The sequence below is a fragment of the Nomascus leucogenys genome, chromosome 10 (assembly GCF_006542625.1).
Source record: "Nomascus leucogenys isolate Asia chromosome 10, Asia_NLE_v1, whole genome shotgun sequence".
In the NCBI taxonomy this organism is placed as follows: Eukaryota; Metazoa; Chordata; class Mammalia; order Primates; family Hylobatidae; genus Nomascus; species Nomascus leucogenys.
In genome coordinates, this window is record NC_044390.1 from 87,254,133 (window position 1) to 87,276,047 (window position 21,915).

General features: G+C 55.4%; 1 protein-coding gene across 3 annotated transcripts; it reads right to left on the bottom strand.

The window, feature by feature from the left end:
- Nucleotides 1-131: 131 nt before the first annotated feature.
- RAB35 (RAB35, member RAS oncogene family) lies at nucleotides 132-21,505 on the bottom strand. Of its 3 annotated transcripts, none has more exons than XM_030821491.1 (6): nucleotides 21,262-21,505; nucleotides 13,014-13,064; nucleotides 8,859-8,982; nucleotides 4,077-4,201; nucleotides 3,856-3,980; nucleotides 132-2,415 (listed from the first exon to the last, which is right to left on the bottom strand). In XM_030821491.1, exons 1-6 carry the CDS (start codon nucleotides 21,311-21,313, stop codon nucleotides 2,287-2,289), a joined length of 606 nt encoding a protein of 201 aa, XP_030677351.1. In that variant the 5' UTR covers nucleotides 21,314-21,505; the 3' UTR covers nucleotides 132-2,286. The 3 variants fall into 3 exon arrangements, with proteins under 3 accessions (XP_030677351.1, XP_030677350.1, XP_030677352.1); XM_030821490.1 differs by having other exon boundaries at nucleotides 133-2,415; nucleotides 21,262-21,494; XM_030821492.1 differs by lacking the exon at nucleotides 3,856-3,980 and having other exon boundaries at nucleotides 2,309-2,415.
- Nucleotides 21,506-21,915: the final 410 nt, after the last annotated feature.

Sequence of the window (21,915 nt, forward strand, 5' to 3'; positions counted from 1 at the left end):
AGCGTCCCAGGGCCTCGACAGGCTCTTGTGCAAGACTTAGGCCAAGAACAGGAAGAGCAGGACACGGTGGGTGGGAAGAAGCCACGCCCACTCTGCACATCTCTGGAGGGAGAGCAAACAGACCCTGGAAGAAAATTTGGCAGCTTGAACCTTTATTTTTAGTATTTTTTTAAAAAGCATAATTAGAAACTTTCAATACAGAAATACTCCTAGCAAACCATTTAAAAGTGGTGTTTGTTTGACAGGAATTTCACATCAGGTCCACTAGGATGTCGGTCCAGCCCTGAGTCCCCACCCCCACCCCATAACCCCCATTCATGCGTGTAACAGTGGGACAGGCACACTGTCATGACCAAAATCACCCCAATACCTGGGGCTGATGTCCAGCTGCCAGAAGCCATGGGGACTTCTAGCCTGGGCTGGAAGCTCCCAGGAACCCCCCCCCTTATTGCTTGAATTAGCAAGCACACCCTCGCTGGCCTCACCTGATCGCTCAGAGGCCAGCATGCCCCCCACCCACCGGCACAGGAGCCCCAAGCACCGTGCATCCTCACAGGGCCCATGGCCAACCAGGACAGTCCCAAGGACGGAGACCCCGCTTCTGCTCCTGCCGCCCCCACCCCCGACCAGATGAGGCTGCCTGCTGGTCAGCCCTGCAGCCCCCTCCACAGCACCCTCCTTACCAGGCCCATGGAGCTCCCCGACCCCATCCTGTGGCTCCAAAGTGAAGGCCTGTCCCAGAACCACCGGCTTCTGGCAGTTTGGGCAAGTGGAGAATCGGTGAGAAGAAACTCTCAGTTTTTATTGATTAAAAACCCATCCACAGTGCTAACATGGAAACTGCAGTGTGATCTGTGATGTGATTGTCCAATCAGGGCTCTCCCTGGAAATCGCCTAGGAAAGGAAATCTAAGGAAACACATCCTGGTGTTGAACTCAGTTCTTCCCAGGTCACTTGATCCCTGTAGGGGGAGGGGAATGAGGTGTCCGGGCTGGGGGTGGGGGAGCAGTCATCAAGTGCAGATGACCCTGGTTTTTCTCCAGGGCACTGGGGCGTGTTAAAACTGGCCACCCCAGCCATTCCTCCCCACCCGCCAGGAAATCCTCTTGCTACCTTTGTCCTGACAAAGGTTAGGACAGTGACCAGGGCCTGTCCACGGTCCCAACCCAGAGGCCCCAGGCATGCACTCCCCACAGTGCCTGAGGCTGCAGCGTAGACTCCTGGCCTCCAGTGCGAGGCAACTCAGACAAGGGTGGGAGGCCCCTTCTCCGCCCCCACCAAGAAAAGCCCAAGAGCCCAGCCCCACAATGGCAGGAAGCCATTCATTTTTTTCTAAAAACAGTGGACACAAAGTGGGGTGGCCTCAACTTTTGCTGCTGTGCCAATCAAACCTCAGGGAAAGAAAATAATTGTGAGGAATTTAATTCACTTGATTTGGCTTCATTTTCTTGATCTGTTAAAATAATGCTCCCATAGCCCCCCTGCCAGCCCCATCTCTGCACGAACCTACCCCGACCTTTCTGTTGGAACTGAAACCTGTTGGTGTAAATGAGAAGCCATGGCTCCCCTGGGTTTGGAGCTCAGAGGCATCTAGAAGGCAGGACAAGAAATCTGTTGGCCAAAGGGCAAGACTGGCCACCTCTGTGGAACTGCAGGGCCTGCCTCGAGACCGGGTTCCCCAGCTCCCAGAATGGCTGTGGGAACAGGAGAACAGGGAGGGAAGGGAGCTGGCACAGGCCCTGGAGAAGGGGCAAGACACTGCGCGCCAGGGACAGAGGCTGACAGCCTGTCGGAGAGAATGAGCAACATGGAGCCCACTCCACTGGCACGGGCTGGCCGAAGACGCAGCTAGAACGTGCCGCTGTCTCCTCAGGACGCTGCTTGCAGTAAGATGGGCTGGGGAGGGACGCGGGGAGGGTCCGTTGCAGCAGGCTGGCATCAAGAAGGCAAAAGCCAGAGCAGGACGTGGTATGCGGCCGGGTAGAGCAATATACACTATGTACAGACTCTGCGAATCAGTCCGCTCGGTGGGCAGCGTCCTCGCCAGGTCCAGGCGCCTTGGCCGGGGAGGAGGGGGCACCAGTAGGGAAGGGCGGGCTGGTCCAACACCTTCTTGGCACTCGAGGAGGGCAGGGGAGGAAGTGCTGATGGCACCTCCCGATACAAAAACATGGAGAGAATTCTTTAAATAACGGCACGAAACTGAGACTGTCCCCCGAGGAACCTCCGCGGGCCTCGGGCTGGGGGAGGGACCGCAGTGCAGTCTCTGCAGTGGACTGGGCGCCATTAGCAGCAGCGTTTCTTTCGTTTACTGTTCTTCGTGAGCTTCACCACATCGTTCTGTTGTTGCTGCTGCTGTTTTGCCAGGTTGTCTTTCTTTGCTCGGAGGACCAGCTCCGTGATGCAGTTGAACATCTGTGGAGAGGAAAGAGGAAGGGCCCGCCTCAGACCTGGCCAGGAGGCCCCTGCTGGCCTGCACGGCTGCCTCCCCGCCTTCCGGGGCCCAGCTCTTTCTACCTGTGCATTTTTGATATGTATATCTTCAAAGCCTATTCTAGAAGGAGGTGGTGAATTATTTTATTTAAAGGTCAAAAAGGAACAACATTGCTAAAACCCCACCCTCTACAAAACACAAAAATTAGCCGGGAGTGGTGGTGCACATCTGTAGTCCCAGCTGCTTGAGAAGCTAAGGTGGGAGGATCACTTGAGCCCAGGAGATCGAGACTACAGTGGGCTGTGAACACACCACTGCACTGCAGCCTGGGTGACAGACTTAGACCCTGACTCAACAAATAAGTAAGTTTGAAAAAAGGAACACCATCAGAGGCCCATGGGCTGTGTGGACTTGGGGAAGTCAATCCCACAGGGGTTTTCCAGTCCTTCTTTTAGAGGGACCAACCCCTTTCCTTCAGCTGGAATCTTTTTTTTTTTTTTTTTTTTTGTGAGATGGAGTCTCGTTCTGTCGCCCAGGCTGGAGTGCAGTGGCACGATCTCGGCTCACTGCAAACTCCGCCTCCCGGGTTCACACCATTCTCCTGCCTCAGCCTCCCAAGTAGCTGGGACTACAGGCGCCCGCCACCTCACTCGGCTAATTTTTTGTATTTTTAGTAGAGACGGGGTTTCACCGTGTTAGCCAGGATGGTCTCGATCTCCTGACCTCGTGATCCACCTGCCTTGGCCTCCCAAAGTGCTGGGATTACAGGCATGAGCCACAGTGCCCGGCCCAGCTGGAATCTTATGACATGACAGATGAAAGTGCCCCTGCTGTTCACAGACATAGGTGACCCGGGGTCTGCCTGCTCCACACCACCTCATGGCATGTGGGGCCCAGAGAGGTGAAGCCACCGCCCAAGGTCATACCAGCCTTGCCCACAGGCCCAGGTGGATAGGCCAGCATCAAGACACCAGCCTGACTTACAAAGGAGCCTGTGCTCCCCGCCGCTGTGTGGCCCATGTGCCCTGAAGCAGTGGGATCCTCGACTTCCACAGGCCTCTGGGCTCCACACACCACAAGGCGGCCAATGAGGCAGAGGACTGGAGTGGAAACTGTGCTTGGCTTTGGTGTGGGACAGAGGTTTACTCAGTCTCTTACTAGCCGGGTGGTGGTCCCTGAGTTACTTCAACACTTGGAGCCTCAGTTTCCCTATTTGAAATGTGGGAATAATTGTACCTACCTCAGAGGACTGTTGAACTATGAACTAAGATCGTTAAAGGGCCCGGCACATAGTAGGCACTCAATAAATGGCAGTTACTATGACATTTTCTGTCGGTCATTTAGATGCCTCAAGCAGGCCAGCAGCAGGGAGAAGAAGGCGGCCACGGGTGTGTGGCAGAGCCAGCGGCCCAGGGCCTCACCTCTTCCACGTTGACGTTCTCCTTGGCGCTGGTCTCAAACAACTGGATGCCCATCTGCCCGGCGAATTTGTAGGCATCTTCTGTCTCCACCACCTTCCGCTCAGGGTCGTCATTCTTATTACCCACTTCAAACGAAGGCAGAGTCAGCACAGCCCTGAGGGGCGCAGCCGGCTGCCTCTCTCTCCCACCCCACCCCCACCCGGCCCTGAGTGCAGCCTCACCTAATATTCGGCACACATCATCACAGTTCTGGTTGATTTCGTGAAGCCACCGCTTGACGTTGACAAAGGACTCGGCACTGGTGACGTCGTAAACCACAATGACCCCATGGGTCCCCCGATAATACCTGCAGGGCCAGAGTGTGCGGCAGCAAGTCAATCCCGACAGGAGTCACCCCCTTGCCAGGACCCGCCTGCCCACGTCAGGACAGTGACCCAGAAAAGGTGAGGGTGGCCCTGGAGACTGGGCTCTCACCCAGCCTCGGCAGACGACCCCAATCCACGCCAGGCCAGCAGGAGAGGCTACTATGGCAGCACTGGCTCCCCCTGCCTGCCCTGGGCGCCAGCAGGGCAGGAGGACCAGCCCCCGGCAGCAGAGCAGGTCTGGGGAGCCACCTCGTGCTGTTCAGTCTGCTGCAGGCTTGAAACATCTCTGAAGTTCTTGCTTTATTTTGGGAAATCAGGCAGTTTTTGTATTTGACATCATGTTATCACTGTCTTTGAACATTCAAAAACATATTTTCTCCTCAAACCTGTTTTAGAGAACCTTTCCAAGAAGCCACACCATCATGACACCCTGGCAAAGTCTGTGCCCCTCCCCTGGGGCAGGTAGGCACCTCCCTTCCTGCTACTCTTGGCTCATCTGTGCAGGTGGCAGGAAAAGCATGGAAGCCACACAAGCATCCAGGGATGGCTGGGGAGAGGGCGCCCAGCAAAGCCATCACCCAAACATGCAGAGCCCAGGGCCAGCCAGGAGGGCCGGAAGGAAGGGGAGGCCCAACTCTCCTCTCCAGACCCCATGTCCCCATTCATCCCAGTGGCGCAGCAGGACATCAATCCCCGGAGGAGGAGGGGGACCACAGCCTCCGCTTCCCCGAGAGTTGTCGAAGAGCCGGAGGCCAGGCAGCAGCCCCGCCCCACCCTGTGCAATCAGCCAGAGCTGTCCCTCTGTCCCCTCTCCCCAAAGTTGCAGGGACCTCCACCCCAGGGCTCCTCAGGACACCACACAGACAAACCATGAGTGGACAGGCTGCTTCCTCCTGGCTTTCTGGCTGCCACCTTCCCCAGCCCTAATTACCTCCACCCCCGTGAGGTTCATGGGGACAGCCCAAGCCCCAGTTCAGGAACAGCCCAAGTCAGCGCAGGCTGAGCAAGAATGGGGCAGCCAGGCTGGTGGCTGCAGCTCCATTCCTGTCCACCTGCCCATCAGCTCTCTGGCCAATGCTTCACATCTGAGGCCCGATCTAAGGACAAAGACCAACCTGGCTTCATCTCTGAAAGGCTGGCCTTTGGGAGGGTGCCTGCATTCACCCTGCCATGCCTTGCAGCTTCAACAACTATAGCACACAGGTGGCTAGTCCTTAACTGGGCTGGTCATGAGGAAGAAAGGAGCTAAGCATTACCCCAAGGGCGGGGAGCAGTAAACGGTCGGTATCAGTTCTTCAGCATCATCAATGTGCCTTCAAAGACAATCTGTGGTCCCAGACAGAGGTGGTGGAAGGAAACCAACAGGCAGCTTAGGGGCAGCCCTGAGCATCTTCCCTGATGCTGTGGAGCCACAGGAGCTCCTGCCCAGCCCTGGGACAAAGCCCAACCTGCCCCTGCCACTGCCCCTGCCCCATCCCTGCTCCATCCTCAACACGACTGCTGGGATCTCTTCCCAGGGCTTCATTCTGCCCACAGCTTTGCTTCCAGGGCAGCATCGCTCCTTGGCTTCAGGGTAGCTGTGACAATCAAGCTGTCTCGGCACTGGGCCCAAGAACTAGCTCTGGCCTTGGCAGCTGCTGCTGAGAGCGCTGGGTCAGCACATGGCGCGGCGTGTCAGACGCCTTCCACAGCAAGGGCGCGCCAGAGCCACAGGAACAGGCGACTGTCCCCTGCCAGCAGAGGAAGCCCAAGGAGTGGATGGCTCTGCAGACTCTCCTTTGCTGAAGATGATCAGAGATGCCAAGAAACGCCTACAGCCATGGCCCCGGCGCAGAGCCCCCGCGGCTCCCTGGGCACCTCCGCCTTATCTGGGGCCCCGGAAGGGGGCTTTATCTGAGAGCAGAGAATTTGTCTGGGGATGAAGTCAGGGCTCAGAGCTCTGGCTAGGAGGAACCAGAGCACCGAGGCTTCCCATGGCCACCAGGAATCACCTTCACTCACAGGGACTCTGCTCTAGGCCAGGCACAGAGCTGGGGGCTTGGTATCCATTACCTTATTAATTTCTGCAGCCACCTGATCCAGCAGACCTCAGGATGGCCATGTGACCAGCGAGGACGTGAGGCTGAGTGCAGTGGCCAGCTGGATGTCCTGGCACCCAGGGCTGACTCCCAGGCCCAACGCCAGGGCCTTGCCTTCCTTGTCACTTCTCCCCTCACCTCCACCCCACCCGCACCTCTCAGGGCCGGCAAACCTCAGCTTCTGAGAGCAAGAACCCGAGAGGGGGTGACCACAGGGCTCTTTCTCACCAGGCTAACAGGATGCGGTTTCAGTTTCTCTTTGAATGTCCTGCATCGGAAACAGTCACGCTACTGCATCCTGACTGCCCCATTCCTGAAAACTCCTCACCTCCCCAAAACTCCTTCCTTCTTTGCCAGTGACCATCAAAGGGCGTCGAGACTTCCAGTGGCCCCTCAGGGTGCCCTGCTGGGCCTCCTGCCTCATGAGGGCCAGAGCGGGACTCTAAGATGGAGCTACCTGTCTGCTTCCCCAGACAGGTGGGACGGCAGCAAGGGCCCAGCCGCTGCCCACAGGCCGCCCCTTCCCAAGCCCCCCAGGGAAAAACCCATGTTGCTCCCAGGAAGCCGAGTGACTCCTCCCCGCCTCCCCACGGAATGGAGGAACCAGTTCACCCTCTTCCCGCCCTGCCCAGTCCAGAAAGCAGCTGACTGCATGGTGGCAGGGAGGGGCTGTGGCTCCTCCTGCTGAAAGAACCTCAGACCCCCCAGGCCCCACTGCTCTGCCCATGGGTTCATTCCTCATGGCCACGGGCCTCTGAACCTCTGCCGCCCTAAACCTCCGCCTGGCTTTAAGGCACAGGATGGGGCAGGAAAGCAGGGGCGCCACCTGCCCAGCCGGTGCAGGGCCTCGGCAGACTCAGGGCCAACCCTGAGTGCGCCCAACCTCCGCCCCGCCGAGTTAGGAGGCTTCATCCTCCCTGGGCCTGTTTTCCTGTCCATAAAACGGAGATAGTCACAGGTCTCTCTACCGGGATTAACCAAAATAAAGCAGCTGAAATCCTAGCGAGAGGCCCAACCCAGAGCAAGGATTCGTGAGGTCAGCGCCCAGACTAGCCAACGGCATGAGGGCTTGTCTCGCCTGGGCCTGCAGCCCCAGGCTGCCCAAAGCACTGATGCCAGCCCTGCCCCAGCGTCCTCCGCAGGTTCTCACTGGCAGCTGCCAAGACATGCAGGCCACAGAGCCCTCGCTCACAGGGCTCATCAACAGTTACCACACAGCACCACACCCGGGCGACCCCGGGACTGGGAGCTCCCAGGGATTTGGGGCATCACGGACCGCAGCACAAATGTGCTCAGCATAGGGTGAACCCAGTGACAAGCCCTCCGCCTCAGCTCCAGCCCCAGGAGCTGCTCGCCCAGTGCACCTGTCCCTCCTCCAGCAGCCCTGCTCTCCCCCATACTCCCAGCCACCCACAGGGGCACTGCACCCCACACTTCCCACCCTCGGGAGATGCCGAGGGGCCCAGGGTGGGCAGCCAACCTGGGGAGTGCCCGGCTTTCATGCTGTGGGGAGTAAGGGGCCACTGGCTGGGACTTCCTCATTTGCCTTCCTGAGGTCACTTCCAGAGGAGCTGCTCGAGAAAGCCGAGGAGGTGCCCGTGGAGCCAGACAGCCGCCCCTCACCCTGCACAGGCCACTGTGTGGAGCACTGGCTCGGCCACCGGGAGGGACCCCTCCAGGGCGCCCTCTGTCAAATGGGATGACAGCAGCACCAAGGACACGGAGCTGCCAGACACCACACCCCGGCACGCACGTTGGCGCCTGCAGCAGAGCACCCGGCACCCTCCACATGGAAGCCAATCCCAGAGGCAGGCCCTCCAGGAAACGAGCGCAGAGAGCTTCGGCAACTTGCCTAAGGACACAGCCCAACAGCTCCAAATCAGTCCCTTCAGACGCTCTTTCCTAAAACCTGCTCCATTAACAACCCAATAACCAGGAGCCGCTCCGAAGGACACTGCCCATCTGTGCAGGAGCCCAGCTTCCCCCGGGCCTGCAGCTCAGCTACAAAGGCGGGCAACCGGTGGGCGGCCGGATTTCCCAGGAACAGCTTTAAGGGTAGGGAAGGGCCTGCTGACATGCACCAGTGTTCGTCTCTAGAGAGCGTCACCTCCAAGGCATCAGTGCAGGTGACGGGAGCCTGCAAAGACCAACTCCAGCTGCCATAACTGACACCTACCAAGAGGAATTGTCAGTAACTAAGTCCTGGGTGGGCAAGGCACTTTGCAACCCTCTAGCGAGGCAAATGCTATTCTGCTCTCTCTGTAAGGTGACGGCGCAGTGGGCCGGAGGGTCGGCTGACTCTCCAAGGAGACAGAACATGGCCACTGTCCCGCCAGACTCCAGCCAGGGTGCTCAGCGACTCCCCCACAGCACTTCCCTCACATCTTCAGGACCGGGAAGGGTGCAGCCAAACGCCACTTACTACAGCCAACGACAGGCTCACTTCCCGACAGCCTCAGGGACCCACCAGTGACATTTCCACCATGACCAGGCACCAGTCGCTCAACCGTGTCCACAGGTCAGTGGCGCGGGTTGGGTGGGAGTGGGCGGGTGGACTCACGTGGAGGTGATGGTGCGGAAGCGCTCCTGCCCCGCCGTGTCCCAGATCTGCAGCTTCACCTTCTCCCCGTTGATCTCCACGGTCCGGATCTTGAAATCCACTCCGATCGTGGTGATGTAGCTGCCTGCACACACAGGGCAGTTAACGAGGCCCAGCGCGGTATCCTCCCAGGCCCCGAGCCCCATACTGCACACAACACACCCCCAGGCTGCCCCACCCTCCCCACTCATTACATGTGCCTGGTACATTCTAGGTCCCAGGGACACAGCCCTGAACATCCTTGTTCACAAGGCCCCTCCACACACAAATGAAGGAGGGAGACAGGATGCAAACAAACAAAGGGGACAATTTCCGAGAGTGAAAAGTGACACAAAGGAAATAACACGGAATGGGACCGGCGGGAGCAGGCTCCTTTAGAGTGGCTAGGTAGGGACACGCCAGCTGCGTCTGAGAATGGTAGACCTACAGGCACTCTGGGTTTTTCTTTTCTATTCAATTCAAAGAAAATTTAGGGCCCTCAATTCACTTCCAAACACACAAATAGGTCATGAGCTGTAGTCTGAAAGCCACTGCTCCAGGCAGGAGAGACAGTAGCAAAAACAGCTGTGGGCAGGAGCGGTCACGTGAGGTCAAGCCCGCGGCCCAAGGCAGGCAGAACGTGGTGAGGCCAGATCTTGGACCTGTGTGCCACTTCCAAGAACGTGGACTTTCTCTCGTGTGTGCTGGGGAGGCACCAAAGGGTTTAATCAGGGGCATGAGCTGCTGCATTTTAAATAGCTCTCTTGCAGCATCTGTGGGAAAAATGGATTTTTCTGAGGCGGGGGGACAGTGTCTCATTCTGTCACCCAGGCTGGAGTGAAGTGGGATTGCACCTTTGACCCTCCCCAGGGTCTGATAATCCTCATTCTCCCACCTCAGCCTCCTGAGTAGCTGGGACTACAGGCACGGGCCACCACACCCGGTTAATTTTTGTATTTTTAGTAGAGACGGGGTTTCATCATGTTGCCCAGGCTGGTCTCGAACTCCTGACCTCAAGTGATCCACCTGCCTCAGCCTCCCAAAGTCCTGGGATTACAGGCACAAGCCACCATGCCCGGCCTGAAAGATGGATTTGAGGAGAATTTCTAGCTGGTGTAATTGTCCAGTCCAGCTTTCCAAAGCCTGACACTAGGAAGGGCACAGCTTCTCACTCCGTTTGGGGCTTATGTTATAACAGTGCAGGAGACACCACACACACACACAATTATGTGAAATGTGGCAAGGGCGTAAGAAAGGTCAAATTCCAAGGTGGGGTGGGGAACAAGGCAGGCTTCAGGGAGGACGTCACATCTGGGCCTAGCTTGAAAGAACAGGTAAGACTTCAAAGGTTGAGATTAGGTAGGGGAACGACATCCCACTCAAAAGCAAATAGCTGAGGACGACACGCAACCAGAACACATTCAGAAAAGCGGCCAGCACCCAGGCTCTTCCAGCCAGGGGAATGCCAAGGAGTGCCGCTCACCGCCTAGCATAGTTAGGCTCCCCAGAAACAGCTGGTGGCTAACGAACCAGCAAGCCAAAGAACAAAAGAATGACCAGGGGGTAGGAGGAAGCCAGAAAGGCGAACTGAAAACAGACTACGAGCGCAGTGGTTCTCAGCGGGGATGACCATCCCTCCAAAGGACACTCAGCAATGTCTGGAGGCATTTTTGGTTGTCACAGCAGCGGGAGGGGACGTGTTGCTGGCATTTAGTGGGTGGAGGCCAGGGATGCTGCTCAACATCCGTCAACACGCTGGACAGCCCCACAACAAAAATCACAGGGCCCAGACCCGGCGCGCTGACTCACGCCTGTAATCCCAGCACTTTGGGAGGCCGAGGTGGGCGGATCACGAGGTCAGGAGATCGAGACCATCCTGGCTCACATGGTGAAACCCCGTCTCTACTAAAAATACAAAAAATTAGCCGGGCGTGGTGGCAGGCGCCTGTAGTCCCAGCTGCTCGGGAGGCAGGAGAATGGCATGAACCCAGGAGGCGGAGCTTGCAGTGAGCCAAGATCACACCACTGCACTCTAGCCTGAGCGACAGAGCGAGAGTCTGTCTCAAAAAAAAAAAAAAAAAAAAAAAAAAAGTCACAGGGACCAAAGAGTCAACAGTGTCCAAGTGAAGAAATCTTACTGTAAACTCTGCGTGGGTGAGAGGGGCCACTGAGGTTTTTAAACAGAGAAAAGACCCTGCCAGACACACACGGGTGGTTCAGGATGGGTAGGGGTTGCCATGCTTCCAGGTAGAACCAACAGTAAACTGAGATGCTGGTAGTAGAAGTAGAAAGGTGGGAAGAGATTGCAACAATGAGCCCTCCAAGCACTGAACACTGATTGGGATGGGGAGGGAGGAGGCCATTAAGGAGAAAGAGGAGCATTTTTCAGCGTAATTAGAGGCTGTTAATCAGCTATCATTCTTGAACAGAAGGTTAACAGCCAGTCACAACAAACAGCTGGTATTTATTGAGCAACTACTTAGTCCCAGGCACTGCAACCTGCACTATCTCAGGTCATCCTATAACAATCCCATGGGGAAAGGACCATTATGATTTCTACTTTACACATGAACTGAGGCTTCTACTTTACACATGAACTGGCTCAAGGTCACACAGAGAAGCCATCTCTTTCCAACATCACACCACCAGTGAGATTGCAGGGCCATGTCAAGGAAACAAAGGGGGCAAAACCCACTTCTCCATCAAGAGAGACATCAGCTATGGAATCACTTTCTTTTTCTTTTTTTCTTTTTTTTTTTTTGAGCGGAGTCTCACTCTGTCGCCAGGCTGGAGTGCTGTGGCAAGATCTCGGCTCACTGCAACCGACTCCCTGGTTCAAGCGATTCTCCTGCCTCAGCCTCCTGAGTAGCTGGGATTACAGGCACACGCCACCACACCTAGCTAATTTTTTTTTTTTATTTTTAGTAGAGACAGTTTCACCATATTGGCCAGGATGGTCTCAATCTCCTGACCTCATGATCCACACGCCTGGGCCTCCCAAAGTGCTGGGATTACAGGCGTGAGCCACCGCGCCCAGCAGAACCTGATGTGTTTAACAAACAAAAATGTGTTCAATCTTACCAGTGATTAGGGAAATACAAATGTAAACAAGTTAGCCCTTTTTGCCTATCAGCTCAGCAAGAATGAAGACAGCTACTAAGATCCAGCACTGACCGGGGTTGACAAGGGGCACTTTCCACCCCTTCAGTGGGACTGTGGATTAAATGACTCCAGCTTCTTTGAAAAGCAGGTTGGCAGTGCATACACCCTGTAAGCCAGTAACCCCACCTCTACAGAAACACGTGCACGAGAATAAGTATCAGCTGGGCACGGTGGCTCACGCCTGTAATCCCAGCACTTTGGGAGGCCGAGGCGGGTGGATCACCTGAGGTCAGGCGTTCGAGACCAGCCTGACCAACATGGTGAAACCCTATCTCTATTAAAAATACAAAAATTAGTCGAGCATGGTGGCAGACACCTGTAGTCCCAACTACTCGGGAGGCTGAGACAGGAGAATTGCTTGAACCCAGGAGGCAGAGGTTGCAGTAAGCCGAAATCGCACCACTGCACTCCAGCCTGGGTGACAGAGCATGACTCCATCTCAAAAAAAAAAAGAATAAATATCGCCTATATCCTAAGTAGCTAAGCATCGCTGAAAACACAACCAGAAGTCAGGCAGGAGGTAACAGCAGCGCCAGTGCACCATATGGTGTCTCCAAGCACAGAAAGCCCCACCGCACTCAGATGAACCACAAAGGCCTGCACGTGGAGCGCAGAAAGAAATCAGAAAGACACACGCTGACCACAGGCTGCCAGGGAGGCACAGGGGGCAGGAGCAGGGACAGTGTCCCAGGTGGCACCATAGACGCTGTTATGGGAATCTTCCTGTTTGGACCCTGGGTGGGAAAATGATGGGCCAGCCAAAGGGTTTTGGTGAGCAGGTGCATTAGACCACAGAGGCTTCTGACAGAAGTGCCACAAGGTCTTAAGCCCCACTCCATCTTCTTCCCTCCTCTGGCAACCAGAATGAGACAGTTCCCAACATTAGGCAGAGGCAACTGTGTTCCGGTGCCAGGGAGGGGATGTCAACAAACAAACAAAAATGACACCCCTGCAGCACTGCAGGGGAGGACTCACCTGAGAAAGTGTTGTCTGCAAAACGCAACAGTAAACTGCTCTTGCCCACACCTGCAAGAGAGAAAGCACTGCGATCAGGGGGGCAGGTGGGTCCCCTCCCCACAGCCCCGGCCCTTCTTCTGGGAGAGGATGCCTCAGTCCCAACTCTTAAGAAGCTCAGTGGGACCCAGCTCACTTCTCAATGCTCTTTCCACCTCCCTGAGTGGCCACACACCAAGAACATCTCTTCCACTCGATCCCTGACCTTTTTCTTCGTCCTTGTGTAAGACAAGCTGCTCCCAAATCCCCTGGGGGAGAGATGAGAAAGGGACTGGTGCCCAGGCCCTGGGCTGAGGGCTGGCCCAAAGGGAGACGCCAGACGACAAAGCAGAATGAAGGTCAACCACATGAAATGGCGCCCAAGTGCGTCTACAACACGGTCCCTAGAAAAGTGCACAGCACGTTATAGCACATCAGTTAGGCAGCCGCCCCAAATGAAGAGCTGTAGAGCGGGAAAGGACCCTTGAGATCATTAGGGCTATTTTGCAGGTGAGGAAACCGAGGCCCACATAGCTAGAACTCAATGGCTACCATCTTTCTGGCTGATGTCCCTGTCGGGTGGGCTGGTGGAGTGCAGGGTCTGCCTTATACCAATCAGGGCAGCAGCCCACATGTGCTCAGACCACGCACAGCCACAGCAGCTCCTAGCTGCTTAGAGCACAAACAGGTACACATCTGGCCTCCCCCACTTTTTTTGTAAAGAAATGGGGTTTCAGGCCGGGCATGGTGGCTCATGCCTGTAATCTCAGCACTTTGGGAGGCCGAGGCGGGTGGATCACCTGAGGTCGGGAGTTCAAGACCAGCCTGACCAATATGGAGAAACCCCATCTCCACTAAAAATACAAAATTAGCTGGGCGTGGTGGCACACGCCTGTAATCCCAGCTACTCGGGAGGCTGAGGCAGGACAATCACTTGAACTCGGGAGGCAGAGGTTGCAGTGAGCCGAGATCATGCCATTGCACTCCAGCCTGGGCAACAAGAGCGAAACTCGGTCTCAAAAAAAAAAAAGGAATGGGGTTTCATTCAGTCACTCAGGCTGGAGTACAATGGTGCAATCATGTCTCACTGCAGCCTCCAACTCCTAGGCTCAAGTGATCCTCCAGCCTCAGCCTCCCAAGTAGCTGGGACCACACGTGCACAACATCATGCCCAGCTAATTTTTTTATTTTTAGTAGGGACAGAGTCTTGCTACATTGCCCAGGCTTATTTTTTTTAATCTTTTGTAGAGACGAGGTCTTGCTATGTTGCCCAAGTTGGTCTCAAACTTCTGGCCTCAAGCAACCCTCCCGCCTGGGCCTCCCAAAGTGCTGGGATTACAGGCATGAGCCACTGAGCCCAGACCTCTCCCCTTGACTTCAACTCACAGTGCTTTCAGCCTGCCTAGTGCACCTGTTCCATATCCTCCTATCCTGTCCCCAATCTCCAACACCCCTGAGGCCAGCCAGGTTAATTGACCACAAAGAATTCACATGCATCGGGCTGTGTGTGTGGTGAGCCCTTGGATGCCTCTTTGATTATAATTCTGGCCACATCTCTTGAGATAAGGAAGCTCAGACTCAGAGTGGCTGGCCTAAGTGCCTCTGAGAGCAGCAGCAAAGCTGAGATCCGCATCCAGGCCGGACTCCTCCAGAGTGCTAACACTCCTCCCAATACACATTGCTGGGAGTCTTGCGTCTGGTTCAGGAAGTTTGGAAAAAATGACCCGTGGGGGCTCCGACATCTCACTCCTGTTAGATTTTTAATGAAAATGCCATGAAAGCTATGAAACCCCCTGAAACAAAGTGCAGATTTGAGCCTAGGTGTCTGTTCATGGGAGAAGCCCATAGCATTTTCTTTTTTTTGGAGAGACATGGCCTTACTCTATCTCTCAGGCTGGAGTGCAGTGGTGCGATCATAGCTCACTCTAATCTTGAAATCCCCAAGTACTACAGGTGTGCGCCACCACACCCAGCAAACTTTTAAAAAATTTTTTGTAGAGATGGCCTCTCACTATGTTGCCCAGGCTGGTCTCAAACTCCTGGCCTCAAGCAATCTGCCTGCTTCCGCCTCCCAAGGTGCTGGGCTAACAGGCCTGAGCCACTGCCTTCGGCCCCACAACTTTTATTAGATTCTCAAGAAGGGCACTGCCTCCACCTGCACTCTACCAAGTAACCAAAGTGGCAAGCCACCGTTGCAGTTGTATTTCCCTAAGCCTAACCCCAGCATCCTCTCTGGGCAATCCTCTAAAGATCTCTTCTGGGAGCTTCTCTTGGTAAGCGAGCAGCCCCGGGATGCCCAGAAGAACTTGTTTCACTGAGTAAGCCCGGGTCCTACTTTCCTAAAGACAGGCCAGGGTGAGGCTCTCCTGGGCAGGCAGATGCTGCTCAGCCCGGGCCTGCAAGGCTCATGCTCAGGGCCACTTCCTCCTTGCTCCGCCGTGAGGCTTCCTGCTGAGCTCAAGGAGAGCCCGAGTCCCGGGTTGGGCCCTTCACGGTGCTGTGCCCAACACCAGCACCCCACTGGCCTCGCCGCCTCCTCTGCTTCCTCCTGGAGCCTTCTGGGTCCAGCTTACTCAGCTAAAAGCTTGAGTCTGGGAGTTCCTCTAGGACAGAGCCCTCGCCTCACCCGCCCTGTGCATTCACAGGGCTGTAAGCCAGGCCCAGCACTTAGTAGGTGCCAACCAAACACTGCTTAATGAATTTCTGCCTAAACAAACGCCCGCCACACTGACAGCTCTGCTATCCAGCGCTCCCACTGCAGCACAGCAGGCGCCTCAGCAGGGGTTTCCAAACTTCTGCAGGGCAGCAGAATCCTTTTCTTCATCCAAGCTCTACCCAAATCCCATGTCTAAAACAGCTCTCTCTGCAATGACATAGCAGTATCCCCTCCAGCTTGGCCTCTCCAGGTCCCCATACTGTCCCCAGGCGTCTCAGCAGAGCAGTTAAAAGCCACTAGGCTGGCCAGGCGCAGTGGCTCACGCCTGTAATCCCAGCACTTTGGGAGGCCAAGGTGGGCAGATCACGAGGTCAAGAGATCGAGACCATCCTGGCCAACATGGTGAACACCCCATCTCTACTAAAAATACAAAAATTAGCCGGGCATGGTGGCGTGTGCCTGTAATCCCAGCTATTCGGGAGGCTGAGGCAGGAGAATCGCCTGAACCCAGGAGGCAGAGGTTGCAGTGAACTGAGATCGTGCCACTGCACCCCAGCCTGGGTGACAGAGCGAGACTCCATCTCCAAAAAAAAAAAAAAAAAAAAGCCACTAGGCTGCAGAAAGACCACAACCATCACCACATTATCTGCTGCTTTGGACCTGACACCAACCTCTGACACTGCTCTCCCTTTGAGAGGAACAGAAACCCACCCCAAGAAACGCTACCTCCTAAATATCCCTGGAAGAGGCTTCCTCGGAAACACAAGCTGCAGCCATTACCCCACACCACCAGTGTCAGGGCAGGAGCAGAGGGCACCCGCCAACCTTCACCACAGCCACCGCCGAGGCTGCCCAAGGGCCACATCAGCGTGACCCCAACCAGTCCAGCCTGTCATTCTTTTTTTTTTTTTTTTTTTGAAATGGAGTCTCACTCTGTCGCCCAGGCTGGAGTACAGTGGCGCGATCTTGGCTGCAACCTCCACCTCCCAGATTCAAGCGATTCTTTTGCCTCAGCCTCCTGAGTAGCTGGGATTACAGGCGCCCGCCATCATGCCCAGCTAATTTTTTGTATAGTTAGTAGGGACAGGGTTTCACCACGTTGACCAAGCTAGTCTCGAGCTCCTGACCTCAAGTGATCCGCCTGCCTCACGCCTATAGTCCCAAAGTGCTGGGATTATAGGAGTGAGCTACTGCTCCCGGACTTTTACCCCTGGCTGCTGTATCTGGTCCTCACCACGCCAGCCGCACACACGTCTTCCCTTCCCCCAGCTCCTGCCTGGGCTCTGGCCCCCTCACTCCTCTCTGCTTCAGTTCCACCTCTTGAAGAGCCCTAGACCTTTCAGTGAAGTGTTTTCAATATATATTTTTTTGAAACAGGGTCTTGCTCTGTTGCTCAGGCTAAAGTGCAGCAGCGTGATCATAGCTCATTGCAGTCTCAACCTCCCAGACTCAAGAGATCCTCCCACCTCAGCCTCCCAAGTAGCTGAGACCACAGGCGTGCACCACCGTGCCCTGCTAATTTTCTTATTTTTTGTTGAGACAGGGTCTCCCTATGTTGCCCAGGCGGGTCTCAAACTCCTAGGCTCAAGCAATCCTCCACCTCGGCCTCCCAAAGTGCTGGGATTACAGGTGTGAGCTACCATGCCTGGACCTTTTTGTTTTTTTTTTGAGACAGTGTCTCATTCTGTCACCCAGGCTGGAGTGCAGTTGTGTGATCCTAACTCCCTGTAACTTTGAACTTCTGGGTTAAAACAATCTTCCTGTCTCAGCCTCCCACATAGCTGGGACTACAGATGTGCACCACCACGCCCAACTGAATTTTTTTTTTTTTTTTGAGATGAAGTCTCGCTCTTGTCCCCCAGGCTGGAGTGCAGTGGCACGATCTCGGCTCACTGCAACATCCGCCTCCCGGGTTCAAGTGATTCTCCTGCCTCAGCCTCCCAAGTAGCTGGGATTACAGATGTGTTACCACCACACCCAACTAATTTTTTGTGTTTTAAGTAGAGACGGGGTTTCACCATGTTGGCCACGGTGGTCTCGAATTCCTGACCTCAGGTGATCTGCCCACCTCAGCCTCCCAAAGTGCTGGGATTACAGGCGTGAGCCACTGTACCCGGCCTTTTTTTTTTTTTTTTTTTTTTTTTTTTTTTTAGAGATGGGGTCTCACTATCACTACCACTATGTTGCTCTCACTATGGTCTCAAGTTCAAGTGTTCCTCCCGCCTCGTCCTCCCAAAGCACTAGGATGAACTACTGTCCCCAGCCATGTTCTCAATTTTAATCCTGCTTCAGCCACCACCTCACTGTATAACCTCACACAAGTCACGCCCCCTCTCTGAGCCTCAGTTTACTCATCTGTCAAGTGAAGGGCTAACTCCATCTCCGAATGAGGATGGCTGGCCTGAGGGATGCAGACGAAATGCTGTTATAAATCAAAGCCAGTGTCAGAGAGTGTAAGAGAAAGTATAGAAAATACAGAACTGGCCGGGCATGGTGGCTTACGCCTGTAATCCCAGCACTTTGGGGGGCCGAGGCGGACGGATCATGAGGTCAGGAGATAGATGCCATACTGGCTAAAATGGTGAAACCCCATCTCTACTAAAAATACAAAAGATTAGCCGGGCATGGTGGTGGGCGCCTGTAGTCCCAGCTACTTGGGAGGCTGACGCAGGAGAATGGCGTGAACTGGGGAGGCGGAGCCGGCAGTGAGCCGAGATCGCGCCACTGCACTCCAGCCTGGGCGACAGAGCGAGACTCCATCTCAAAAAAAAAAGAAAAAAAAAAAAGAAAAGAAAATATAGAACCTCCGGCATAATGAAGGGATGCAGAGGTCGAGGGAATCCATTGCAGAAGCATCCACAATGTGCAGAGTGGGCAGAACTCTAGATTTATGAAGAAAGAAACCAGCATTCATGGAGGGCCTATTGTTTGCCAGCCCTGACATGAGCTGCTCGCACACGTATTAGCACTGAGGTGCAGTAGCTCCCAGCTTTGCCCCTGCTGAGCTGTGTGATTTGGGGCAAGTAAGTCACCTCCTCTGAGCCTCAGTTTCCTTTTTTTTAAGACGGAGTTTCATTCTTGTTGCCCAGGCTGGAGTGCAATGGTGCAATCTTGGTTCACTGCAACTTCCACCTACCAGGTTCAAGCGATTCTCCTGCCTCAGTCTCCCAAGTAGCTGGAATTACAGGCACATTCCACCATGCCCGGCTACTTTTGTATTTTTAGTAGAGACGAGGTTTCATCATGTTGCCCAAGTTGGTCTCAAACTCCTGACTTCAGGTGATCCGCCCGCCTCGGCCTCCCAAAGTGCTGAGATTATAGGCGTGAGCCACCGCGCCCGGCCTTAAGCCTTAGTTTCCTTATTTGACAAGTCACACAGGCCGCGGGTGAGAATAAGCGTCTGTGAAATTGTTCGATATATCTTAAGGAGGCATTCACACAAGGAGCCCAGTTCAGGGGAGTGTGTGATGTCAGTCTCTGGGCTCAGCTGCCAAAGCTTAGTCTGGACTTCCATGGCTACCATCTCCCAGCTTTGAGTATCTCAATGCCGGGAGAAATCAAAAAGCACAGCATCTATCTCCTCTGCACAACCTACGCCTACATGGCTGACCTAGGAGCTAGACCACATAAATCTCGACCCAATGAGTCTTCTCCCACACCTGACTTCGGAGAGAAAAATCAATCCATCACACAAAATGTACTGTGAGAAAGCGGGCCAAACCCATCTCCTGGGCTTTACAGAGGAGAAGAGCCAACAAGCTGCATCTTCCTGCTGAGTTTAGGCTTTTCACTGTTGGGTATCATAGCAGAGGTCCAAGATGTCTTGCAGAGGGATAAAGGCTCCTGACCACGGCAGGCTGTCACTCCAAAAAGAGAGAAATGGCCCCAGTGCCAGTCCCTCAGAACCCAGGCCAGGGCTGCAAGGAAATCATGTAAAGGAAGAAGCCTCAAGACCCTGAAGAATACCAAAAGCCATCTCCAAGAGAACACTCCACAGCTTGCCTGGTTTCCCTTCATTCAAACCATAACCAGTCAGTCCTCCACTTTTCTACCTCCTTCCCCAACCTCAGTTACTCTTCCATCTCCCTGGTTAGCCCCCAGCTTTCCCCCTTACCTCTCCCCTCCTCCAGCAACCACGGAAACCTCAGCCATCCTTCACCTGATCCAAACCACCAACCACATCTCCATCCAGCTTTACAAGGGAGGCCAAAACCACCCACTTTCCTGACCTAGCTCTGACATCGCTACCCAACACTCCTACATCCCAAGTCTCACCGCTCACTTGATTTGATCCCCTTTCCTTAACAGTCCATGGGCTCTACCACCAGCCTGGCCTCTGCCTCCAATCACAAGACATCCCTTCCCACACTCAGCTCAGGTCTGGTCTACAAACTGAGCATGCTCCCAAGACTCTTTCATGAACATCGTATAACCCCAGCATCTCAGTTTCGCTCCCATAAACCTTCTGGGGCCTGCCTCCCTGACCTCTTGGTCACTCCATAAACCTGCTCACCTGCCACACTCCAAACAGCTCTAAAACCCTCCACCTTTTCCCAGAAACCAGTCTACCTTTTCGAAGGACACTTAATATTCATTCATTCATTCTGCAAATATGTCTTAAGCACTTACTGGGTGCCAGGCACTGTTCTAGGCACTGGAGCTAGAGCAGTGATCAGAGCTAGGAGCCCTCAAGCAGTGTGTGTGTGTGTGTGTGTGTGTGTGTGTGTGTGTGGCCAAAGCACTTTTATCATTTTGGCTGTCCCATCCCCAGGACCCCTCTGTATATAGTAGTGTAACAGCAAACAGTGACAACTCACTACGTGCCAGGAGCTGTGAGCAACACTGCAGAATCTCACTTAATACTCACATCAACCCCATAAGGCAGATCCAACTATCATTCCATTTTACAGATGAGGAAACTGAACTATGCAGAGATACAATAATCCAGCGGGAATGTGCCAGACCCTGTGCAAAGCCTTTTATCCGACTTACCTCATTTAAACCTCACGGCAATCCCATGAGGCAGGTTCTGAGAACGTCCTCATTTTAGACGGGAAGAAACTGACGCTTACAAAGGATACTGATGATAATGACAATAGTGAATATTTACTTCGAGCTTACTTAACCGGGTAGGGCGCTAAGCACTTTTCCTACTTTATCCCATCGAAGCCTCACACCGCCCAGCGAGGCACATCCCCACTTCTCAGATGAGGGAACTGAGGCTCAGGACGGCGAAGCAACTTGCCTAAGGTCAGCGCGAGGCAGGTGGTAGTCCTGAGACTCGAACCCAGGTCTCTCCAACTCCAGAGATCGCGCGACTTGACCAAGGTCACACGTGAGGCAGGAACAGGCGCGATGACTAGACCCGGCGCGCTCGGCCCCTCCGCCCGGCGCCCCAACCTCCCCTCGGCGCGGCCCGGAGCCCCTCGGCGCACCCCTGGGGCCCAGACCGCCGGGCTGCCCCGCCCGCCCGCCCCGCACGGGCCGGCACCTCCCCGCCCTCCTGCCGCCCCGAGGCCCCCGCGGGCCGCGCCCGGCAGGGCCCGCGCCGCCTCCGGCCGCTGCGGCCCTCACCGCTGTCGCCGATGATGAGCAGCTTGAAGAGGTGGTCGTAGTCCCGGGCCATGGCGGGCGGGGGCGGTGCACGCGGGCGGGCGGGGTCGGTACTGGCCTCGCGATCCGCAGCTCCCTCCGGGCTGCTCCGGCAGCGGCGGATCCACTTCCCGAACAAACAGCCGGAACTGACAGAAACACCTCCCTCCGCTCCCCCTCCTCCTCCTCCTCAGCAGCCGCCGCAGCTACCACCGCCTCCCTCCTTCCCGCCGCGCCCCACCACTGCGCAGGCGCAGCGTCTGGCACCGCCTTGCGCAGCCGCAGCCCGAGCCGGCCGCGCCCGAGCCGCGCACGCGCCCTGACAGAGTCCCAGCGAGCGCGGGTGCGTCTTTTTCGCGTCTACTCGGGGAGCGTCGCCGCCGCTGCCCTGGCCGCTGAGAGCTTGTGGAGCCGAGCCGCTGTCGAGTCCCAGCGGAAAGAAGCCCAAGGTGCCGGAGAAGCCTGGTCGTGGACGTTCTCGCTCCCTCATCTTCGAGGCCCGCACGCCCTGCGGAGAGGAAATCACAGGCACGCCGCGACCGTGGGGCGGGGCTCGCGCGAGCTCCGGGTTTCCAGAGTCCGGGGCCGGGGCCAGGGCCGTAGAAGGCAGAGTCGCGCGGGGAAGGCCCGGTACCC